Source organism: Mercenaria mercenaria, chromosome 19 (assembly GCF_021730395.1).
Source record: "Mercenaria mercenaria strain notata chromosome 19, MADL_Memer_1, whole genome shotgun sequence".
Lineage (NCBI taxonomy): Eukaryota > Metazoa > Mollusca > Bivalvia > Venerida > Veneridae > Mercenaria > Mercenaria mercenaria.
In genome coordinates, this window is record NC_069379.1 from 3,344,695 (window position 1) to 3,355,738 (window position 11,044).

At 34.7% G+C, this 11,044-nt stretch overlaps 1 protein-coding gene across 1 annotated transcript; it reads left to right on the top strand.

Moving 5' to 3' along the window:
* The first annotated feature begins 30 nt into the window (after positions 1–30).
* On the top strand, positions 31–3,364 carry LOC123565940 (uncharacterized). Its single transcript, XM_053531616.1, has 2 exons — positions 31–273; positions 2,305–3,364. Exon 2 carries the CDS (start codon positions 2,315–2,317, stop codon positions 2,960–2,962), a length of 648 nt encoding a protein of 215 aa, XP_053387591.1. The 5' UTR covers positions 31–273; positions 2,305–2,314; the 3' UTR covers positions 2,963–3,364.
* Positions 3,365–11,044: the final 7,680 nt, after the last annotated feature.

Sequence of the window (11,044 nt, forward strand, 5' to 3'; positions counted from 1 at the left end):
AACTAAAGGATAACTGTGTTAAAGTTTTGAAAACAAATACCGCTGTGGGGAATCACATGATCAAAATAATCTCTAAACCAAAGTTATATTTTGAAGAACATGAATAAATTTCCTGTCATGATAAGATATGAAATTTAAACATAGCCTATCATATGACTAATGAAAATTGTTAAATTATCATGGAGTTGACAATAATGATAGATTTCCTGTAATTACAAACACTAAGGAAAATAAGAAGTATCAGTTTCTTGAAGTGTTCCAGATAACCAAAAGGTGATTGTAATTGAAATCTATGTAGTTTTAGGATACATGTATGTTGGTGTATGATAGGCTGTATCTTAGATTTACAGCAAAAGATTCTTCAATATTATCCGACATTATTCATAAATTTATTTTGGTTTAGAGATTATTTTGATCATGTGATTCCCCGCAGTGAATACGTAATGTTTTATTTTCTTCAAATTTTGTTCTAAAAGTACAAGTTTTAATGGATTTAAAAAAACAATTATCATTAACATAAAGGATTGTTTTAGTAGTGTGAGTTATATATTAACTAAAACGTACGTTTCACTACTTCAGATCGATATTCCATTTTGTGTTGTACAAAAAAGGTAGATAAATCAAAGCATTGTAAATACTGGAGGACGGATTGTCTTGAAATTATTGATTCATCAACAATGTCTTTTTTTCTGTTGGGAGAGTTAAACTAGTAAATGTCTTAAAGCGTGGTGATTTCAGCTGTTCTATGAGCTGCCATTTGAGAACTGTTTCTTTCGGAGGAGTGTGAAATCTATGGTGGTTATCAAAAAATGAACTAAGGAAGCCGAAATTTATATATGTATTATTGTGGTTCCACTGGACGGAATTATCTTCGACAATCCGTCCAAAAAAGCTAAAACTGAATTTGCAGCCGGACATTTTAAGGGAGGGGGGATAAGGTTAATTTTGCCCGATCCTGCGATCTGGCGTCACACAACGGACATTTTGCCAATGTTCCTTATTGTTTCATTTAATCCGGGGGTTTGGAGCCATGGGTGTGTTCATAGTGGCATAATTCTCAGGTCAGCGAAGGGTTATGGGTCAGGGGTCAAAGTTATGTTTTTACCTCATAATTTTCACTATTATCTTTGAGTACTGGAAATGTTAAGAAGAAAGGCGCAAAAGCATACGTCATTTATATGGCCTTTAAACTCGATCATGAAGAATGATTTGAATACGATAACCATTCAAAATTCAAAATTAATGCACTCAAGTCGGTTATACGTCCTCAGGACTACGCCCGAGTGACATTATTCCGCACCTATTTTTGTGCATTAATAACGTTAAAACGCGGATTTCTACACATTATTTCCTAAATTATTTATCTTAAAGAATGTTCTATGCGCTGCCATTTGAGAACTATTTATCTTAACGATTGTTCTATGAGCTGCCATTTGAGAACTATTTTCTTTCGGCGGAGTGTGAAATCTATGGTGGTTATCACGTATGATTATTAATCTTCAGTCATGCGGGTGATCTTTGAACGATCCTACACTTACATATCTGTATTTGTTTGTTATATATCGCAATCGCGATAAGTTTACATTCTTAAAACACAAAATGTCAACAGATAAAGCACGCAGTAATATTTCACTACGTTCTGATTAATACTGGCACCTATATTTTATTTATCTATCAGATGAATTTTAAACACAGCACATCCAGAGCATTCAATCAGTGAATATGTATGATAACTAGAGGATAACTGTGTTCAAGCTTTGAAAACACATTTAAAAACGTACTGTTTTTTCTTCTTCAAATTTTGTTCTAAAAGTACAAGTTTTAAGGAATTTAAAAATGTTATCATAAACATAAAGGATTGTTTTAGTGGTGTGGGTTATTTACCAAATACTCATATATATCATTACTTCAGGTAGATCTTCCGTGTTGTGTTTTGCAAAACAGGTAGATAAAACAGGCTAAAAGGCCATTTTAAAGGAAGGGAAGAGATAAGGTGAAGTTTGCTTGATCCTACGGTCTGGCGTAACACATCGGGCTTTTTGCCAATTTTCCTTACTTTTGTACTTACTAGTTTTTATTACTCACTTTCTGTTTTATTTAATCCGGTGTTCAGGGGTCAGAGGTGTGTTTATAGTGGCATAATGTTCAGATCGGACAGGGTTATGTGTCAGGGGTCAAATTTTTGTTTATAACCTCACAATTCTCACTATAGTTATCAATTTTCATCATCAAAAAAGTTATTAAAATATTACCTGTAGTTCAGTTTCAGACGATTTAATTATATATGTATCCTTTCATTTTCAGGTAACACAGAATGGCTGTAAGTTACAATGACCTCATCTACGGCGTTGGGAAACCTGGATATGCGCCACATGGAAAATTGTATTATAGTTCTGGTGAACGTTTATCTACCACAGTAAATGAGCTGACTGACATTATTTGTGAAACTCTCACAGAAATAACAGACAACAGAGGACCAATAGAAGAGTTTATGATAGGTAAAACATTTGCTAGAAAGAAAAAAAGAAGAACTTTTGACCCCCTATACTTCAATACATGGAAACTAGATGGTGGTGTAAATGGACGATGGAATTCGAAATACAAACATGAAGGATTCGACGGGCTGATAGTCTTTTGTGCTTTCACAAGAGAATCGCTTCCCAGAAAAGATTTTAAAGAGGATGAAGATGACGATGAGGATGAAGATGATGAAGGGAATGAAGATGATGAAGGGGGTGAAGATGATGAAATGTCTGAAGAGGCTGAAGAGGCTGAACCGGGTCCGCTGTTCAACCACCAAGATTACTCGGTGGCTGTCGAACAACAGCTGATCCACCGCTTTGCTTATGAGAAAATGGATCCAAGATTGGCCAACTGTTCATTGAGTACCGGAAATGTTGAGAAGAAAGGCGCAAAAGCGTATGTCATTTATATGGCCTTTAAACTCGATCGTGAAGAATAATTCGAATATGACAACCATTCAAAATTCAATATATGTACTTGTTAAAACTTCAAAACCCTGTGAATTGTATATATGTTTTAACATTTGTGTAAAGTTTGAGGATTTGACATTTTGTAGTTTTAGAGAAATCTGGAACTTGAATGTCCATGTGTTAACATTTTTGTTAGTCAATTTCATATGTGGCTAGAACTGGACAATGAAAATGATTTATTAAAAACATTTAGAGGCATTGTTCAGAGCTGAAACTTTATTATCATGTCAAGGGTGATATTGTTCTAATTATATTGATTTTTGTAGCTTTTTTTATATGTCTCCTTTTAAAACATGCCTTTAGATATGAATACCTTTAGAATCTGGAATGTGTGGTTATGAGTTTAAATTGATTTATAAAACTGGACTAACTTTTGTGTCTTCATTTAATTTTACGTAAGTATTGACAGTTCTTGTTTATAGTCAAAGTGGTGTGATAATGATTAAACTGATAGTTACAGCACTTAGCATTATATAGTAACGCTGAAATTACTAGAATGTGGTGTACATGAGTGTCTACGCTTTTGTGGTTTACGTTGTAGTGCGACTTTTTCTAAAGAACATAGCATTCCCTTGTATATTCGTCAACTTGTTCAACTTCCCCCCTCGGGTTCCTTCTCCCCCCCCCCCCCCCCCTTGCCACCCGACTCCATTTCGCCCTTTATCATTTCCTTCCCCTACATCAATATTTAGCATGAATTGATATGTAGGATGTTTGAAGCAACCCGTCTGAAATATTGGCTCTGGGGCTATGTTTTTGGTGCTCTGTGCTTCCGAGAAATCTACTCTTACCTATTATCTTTTACAAAGAATCCTGGCCTTTCCTTGAAATAATTAAGCCAGAGGTGTCGGTCATCCTGAAAATTTAAGCCTAGTTCCCGAGCAATAAGACTTGTGAGGATCCACATTATAGATCCTTGTTAAATATTTTACCCCGAAGACCGGGCTTAAGACAACCAGATTGATGGGACAGACGTTTAATGTATTTAATAATTAAAATCAGGAAAGTAGATCCCTCGGAAGCCAAGACCAAGGCAAGCTGAAAATTGTAGACACGCTTTGATCGAGTCTGTTCATGAGCAGTAATGGAAAATGTAACACCGCCCATGCCCCCTAGCACCGGCTGAAGCAGTATTCAATCTTCAAATCTAAATGAGTTGAAATCAATGATCCCGAAAGAACAGGAAATATAACAACACAGAGACGAAGTCGGGACTACTGTTTATGGCCGCCACAAAGCACTTAACACCCGCTGTTGTTAATATAATCTGGAAAGTAGATCCCTCGGAAGCATCAGTTTGCTTATGAAACAGAAGTTACCACACTTTTTCCGTCTATTATTACATACTCATATAAAACTCCGTTAAGACACAATGGAACCTGAAACGTCAATGTTTTTTCCACATTTTCGTTCAAATTTCATATCAGGTATAACGACGATACTTTAAATTTCACTCAAGCTTAACAACAAATTTGAATCATTTATAGAATAAAGTTTAGTGTAGATGCGTATTTAATAAAAATATTAGATTTGCAAAATGAAATATGAATGAAGAACTCCTGCATATTTCTCGATACAAACCTAATAACATATAAATTCAAGGCGTTTAATACTACTAATTTGGCAGAGTTATTACGCGATACATTATGTGTTAAAGGTGATAATTTTATTTACAGCTCTTTGTTTGTTTTTGTTTGTTTTTTTTTTTTGTTTCAACTGCATGGCAATAAATCCTTTTTATTGACACATTTATATCTTGTCCACTTTTTTTAAAAACTAAAAATGATTTTTATTACATTATAATATTACAGAAATGTCTTCAAAATTATACAGAGGTCCGATACGCACATACGGCGCCTCAAAACAGATTTTGTGACCTGTCTTTCAGCTGTTTTAACCACGCATATTGTCAACATTTCCGCTAATCGTACATACGTTAGTGTTAATGCTGCCATATTTCAAATAAGTTTCATTTGTAATTGAACAGTGCTAGTTTCATATACATGAGTGGTCAAATGCTTTATGTAAAAAATGATAACGTATTACGTAACGATGCAACTGAATATCATTAAACTCTGAATAGAATACGACAACAATCCAGATAATACTCCAAAAAAAGTTGCATACAGCAACGAGGCACATATTGTTTCATGGGCACTTGTTTGAAAGTTAAATCGCTTATCTTCTACAGGAAATTTTGTCCAGAAGACACCGGACCACTACGATGACGGCAGCAATACGCGAAGGATACCATACGCTGTAGGCATTTGCAAAAAGTACAGTCAACAATTTTTTTCGATCACCTTTAACATACTTAGTACCATGTATTTTTCAACATGACCCCCCCCCCCCCCCCCCCCCGGCTAGCACTCTATAAGTTTCAATCTGATTCGTTGATTTGTTCAGATTTATTTTTACATAAATGATATCTAAATATATCACTTTGTCTTGGAGAAGTTTTCACAGGGAGAGCCTCTGAACACACATCAATGTGTTTACTTAATTATCCGGTCTAGGACTATAAACTATCTACATTTCAACCTGATTTGTTCTGATTTATTTTGCTTGTTATGTTTCCTTAATGCACTTTTCATCCTGTAAAATTCCAAATTTTCTCAGAAGTGTGGGACACCTGAACTCCCACCTGTACACAGGCTAGTACTGTGTACTTTTCAACCTCATTTACTCAATCTATCCGTTTATTTTATCTTAAATGGTTTCTAAATTGAAAATTCTTTCAAAACAAATAATGAGAAGCTGCTTACATACATTTGTCTTTTTATTTGTAATTAAAATAATTAGAACCCTATGAAAAAGATGGGGAAAGAATGCTATGGAATAAGTCTGACAAAGATCCATCAAGTGGAGCAAGCTGTTTAAAAGACTCTATAGTTCTAACTTTGGTTGAGCCGAACGGAATTGCGATATCTCAAATTAAAGATGCTGCAGACAAAATTTGTCGAAAATTCATTTATTAATAATAGTTCAAAAGTAGGAAATGTCTATTTTTTTCTATTTTCAACTCTGGTGTCCGCTGGAAGAGGTCAAGCAGAGAGAGAGAGAGAGAGAGAGAGAGAGGGAGAGAGAGAGAGAGAGAGAGAGAGAGAGAGAGAGAGGCTACACATGGACGCTACAAAACCAAAATAGTCGAAGGTCCTTGATCTGGTTCATGTTTTAATAATTTTACATCAAAAGGCCCCAATAACAGGCCAGGAAGGACAGAGTTATGGTAAGAACGTATGATATACTAAATACCAAAATTGGCGAAAATCCATGAAATATTTAACAAGAAGAAGTCGTCTAAAAGTTTCCACCTGGGCTCAGATTAAAAAAAGGGTGTGCACCAGGGCTCTGTAGTAGGTCCCCTACTATTTAATGTCTTCATCAACGGCATTTTTTAATTTGTTGATTAATGTACACTGTAAAATTATGCTGACGACAACACACTTTCTTTTAGTACCCCCAACTTTGAGCAGTTGATTCAGGTCCTGCAAAATGAAAGCAGTATACTTATAAATTGGTTCTCGTCTAACTGTATGAATGCTAACCTAACAGGTTTCAGGCTCTGGCTGTTGGTAAAAAGACACACAGTAAAAATCCAGTTTTTTTGTATTGACAATTCACAGATTAGCTGTGATGATGTGGCTAAGCTATTAGGGGTCGATATTGATTTTAACCTGAGTTTTAATACCCATATACAAAATATATACAAAAAGGCAGGCCAGGAGCTTAACATTCTGAAAAGAATAGGTAGAAATTTATGCAGACTCAATACGCTAACCATTTTCCATTCTTTTATTTTCTCTTATTTTAACTTCTGCCCGTTAGCATGGCATTTATGGACCAAAAGAAACTCTACTTAGATTGAAAAGATTCAGGAAAGGGCTTTACGCTTTGTATATGAGGATTATACTAGCACATATCAAGATCTACTCGATAAAGCCAAGTTACCATCTTTGCACATCCGCAGAATCAGAATCATGGCCACTGAAACCTTCAAAATTTTAAACCAGTTTTGGATGATCTTTTATGTAAGAGAAATGATTCTTATAATTTTAGATATACAAATATTTTACAGGTACCACATGTTAGAACAACTAGATTTGGTAAAAACAGTTTTAGATATGCTGCTCCAGTTCTGTGGAACTCACTACCAGAGGAATTCAGACTAACTAACAATTTTAATCAGTTTGAAAATATGATTTCTTTCTGGAATGGCAAACTGCAAAAGTGTTGCATGCAACTCTGGATAGTTAGCTCTGCAGATCTGGAAATGCCTGAATCTTTTCTTTAGCCAATCCTATTCCTAGATTCTACACTTATATGTTTTAATTAATTTGCTTCATGCATATGCTTTTCCTTAGTTTTTTATCCTTATGTGCTGTTTTTATTTGCTTATACACCATGCTTGTGTTTTAGTTCTTGTCTGTTTGCTTTGCTTTGTGAATGTGCTTTTCCTTAGTTTCTATCATTATGTGTGCTTTAAATTGTGTTTGTTTACTATGCTTTCATCTTAGTTCTTGTGTTTTAATTGATTGATTTTAGTTTATGTATTCTAAACAATGCATCTATGCTTTGATTATATGTCTTGCTTTGTAGCTGTTTGTATTCTGATGCTTATATACAGTGTCTGATATGTAGTCGGTTAAAAAGCTCTTATGAGCTTATGTTGTATTGTTGTAGCCTCTTGCCGAATTTGAAATAAAGCTTACTTACTTACTTACTTACTAACTTACTTCCATCAAGAAGTTTATGTATCAAAAGGTTGTTTATTTATCATTTCGAGCTCTGATGGCCGATAAAAGGGGTCAGGCTGAACTATTTGAACAAAACTTGAAAGAAGTCCATGCCAGGATTGTACTAAGCAAGTTGAAGTAATTTGGAGTATTAGCTTCAGTGGGAAAGATGTTTATTTAAAAATGTTGGTCCAGGATGGACAATGCCGGATGATCACCTATGCTAACGGTTCACTCCGAAGGACGTAGAGTAAGCTTAAAGAAAACGAAATATTTTGTAACAGAAGTTCACAGAAGCCTTTCATACTATTTATCAAAATTAGTTCATTCATTGTGCTGTACTACATCCAAATCTTCAGGACTTATGTCATAATCAGTCACTGATTTTATTTCAAATCACCATCCAATACTTGTGTATTCAATTGTTTTGAGTAAAATTTTTCAGGTTAAGGTGGTATACTAGTACCTTAACATTTCTACATGATGCATACTCAACTGGAAGCTAACCGGCTAGGGTTTACGACGGCAAACTAAATGTGTTTGTGTATTTTGTCTTCTGAAAAAATCATTAACCGATGCTAAATGGTTTATTCTAACACGATTTTGTTTATTTTCTTATTTAAACAAAGAAAGCTAAAATTATTCTATATTTGGTTTAATATCCGCTCCAGTTAGGTCATTAATTCAAAAGACTTTTCACTAACGTAGGCTTCATTACATAGTCATGATAGAGTAAATAATTCTTTCAGATGTTTAATTTTCAACAAAGAAAGTCAAGCCGAAATATGACTGTGACTCATTGCAGACCTGGACCGCCTATATAAATTATATACTTCGGTATACACCGGATTCAAGCAATTTGAATGAAAAATATCTTTAATGTATATACTATACAATACTAACCCTAACCTTTAGTCAATATCCTGTACATTTTATACACTAAATGTGTGCGGACATGCAATAATTTGCATATTTTTGCCGTGCGCTCCAATTGATAATCGCTTCCGGTCTTGCGCAGAAGACAACCCCAGGCCTGCAATGAGCAACATTTAGCAAATATAGTCATTTCAAATGCTTTTTAGCATTTTTTTTTCATTTCAAAGCGTATTTGAATATTTGATTAATCACCAGTTAGCAAGCTTAATAATACTAATGGAAAGAATCCGTAATGCTGAAAAAAAAACAACCTAAAAAGTTATTCTCAGGACCCTTAAAATTTTCATAATCAGACTTATTTGCAGAACAAATAAACGATAATTGAGCTTTGTTTGTGATTATGTTTTGATTATGGTGTCATGACAATCATTGTTATGCAACCCATGAATTTTCTACTAACTTGCCTTCAATAAAAATAAACAAAATATTCTTGTCTAAACGATGTTTTTATATTGTCTTATAATGTTAATGTATTCTTCAAAAATACGCATTTCTCTGGCAACGCATTAATTATACATTATTTTGCATAGATCTTGTGAATTAATCTCCGGCTCAAACCATGTAGTCAAGCTAATCAGAACTTTCTTTGTGAAACACCTCGATACCTACAATATCTTATATATAAAAGCATTATATGTTTATCGTTACATGACTCGGCTCCTCCCGTGCATTTCCGCTGTTATACATTAATCTTTCTTCTAGGGTTTCCTCTATATTAAAACAAGGACAAAAGCCAAACAAGAAACGTCACATTCAAACAACTCATCCCTCAATACAGCACTCTACATGGAAATAGGAGTACATAAAACTGTATACACGTATACAGTGGCTGATCACATGCACACAGTGGCTGAGCACACGTACACAGTGGTAGTATACAGTGGCTGAGTACAGGTACACAGTGGCTGATAACACGTACACAGTGGCTGAGCACACGTACACATTGGCTGAGCACACGTACAGAGTGGCTGAGCAGACATACACAGTGGCTGAGCACACGTACACAGTGGCTAAACACATATATACAGTGGCTGTGTACACGTACACAGTGGCTGAGCACAAGTACAAAGTGGCTAAGCACACGTACACAGTGACTGAGCACACGTACACAGTGGCTGAGCAGATGTATACAGTGGCTGAGCACATGAACATAGTGGCTGAACACACGTACAAAGTGGCTGAGCACATGTACATAGTGGCTGAGCACACGTACACAGTGACTGAGCACACGTACACAGTGGCTGAGCACACGTACATGTACACAGTGGCTGAACACATGTACACAGTGGCTAAGCACATGTACAGAGTGCTGACCACATGTACACAGTAATACATGGCGAATGTAATCATAACAAAGAAGTAATAAACAGACAAAAACATACATGAAGAAGGAACACAGTAGTGTACCGCATAGCAAAGGTCAGTGGCAAAAATACCACTGGAGAGTTTAAACTAGTTAACTGGAACCAAACCCTACTATTTTCCTATATGGCAAAACAGTGTAAATAACTGCACATGTAAAACTATGCTCATGTAAAGCTATATACATGTAAATCTAAACCAATGTAACCGTAAACATGTGTACTCGATGACTTTGCAGAAGACTGAGCACAAAACCAAATTACTTAACCATCTTTACAGCAAGGACAAAAAACCTGTTTTATGTACTTTTCTAAAGAATGCAAAGTGTTGATTTCACAAGATCATCTTGTGTTCTTAGTGCTACTTTTTTAGTGACCTCACAGTGTGTTACCTTTAGCTGAAGACGCCATAATCGGCCTGCTAATATTTCTTTGTTGTCTTGATTTTCTTATTATTCTAGGTCTTTGTTGTCTATTTACTTTGAAATAATATTGGAAAATTTACAAAAATACTACTATTTTAAGAAAATAGTGCATTGTTGCCATGGTAACATTAACTTTTAAATTATTTTGGATATCATCATATGTAAACAACATCTTACTTGTTCATATGTTATATTTGTTAAGCTGTATTTTGTTGGTGAATATATTTTCTTATGTAATAATTGCATCAGCAAAGCACTATGTTATCACACAAGTCTGCCTTAAAATGGCAAGAGTTGTAACTGAGAGAGGTGTATCCGAAAATTTTGTATTTCTCAAACAATATTACATTATTTGCATGGAATGATGTCTCTTACTTTTAAATAAGAAAACAGACAGTTTTTGATGTAAATATATGGAAAAAACACTTCAAATATTCAAATTATTACAAAGAAATTTACAAAAATGTTAGTATTTTTGTAAGAAAATACCACATTGTTGCTATGGTAATGTTAGTATTTTTGTAAGAAAATACCACATCGTTGCCATTGTAATGATTCACTGATCAGTATAACTAAGTCTTCTGAAATTTTAG

Bases quoted from the DNA above. Each gene is read 5' to 3' on its own strand.
- LOC123565940 (XM_053531616.1), top strand. From the start codon at position 2,315: ATGGCTGTAAGTTACAATGACCTCATCTACGGCGTTGGGAAACCTGGA.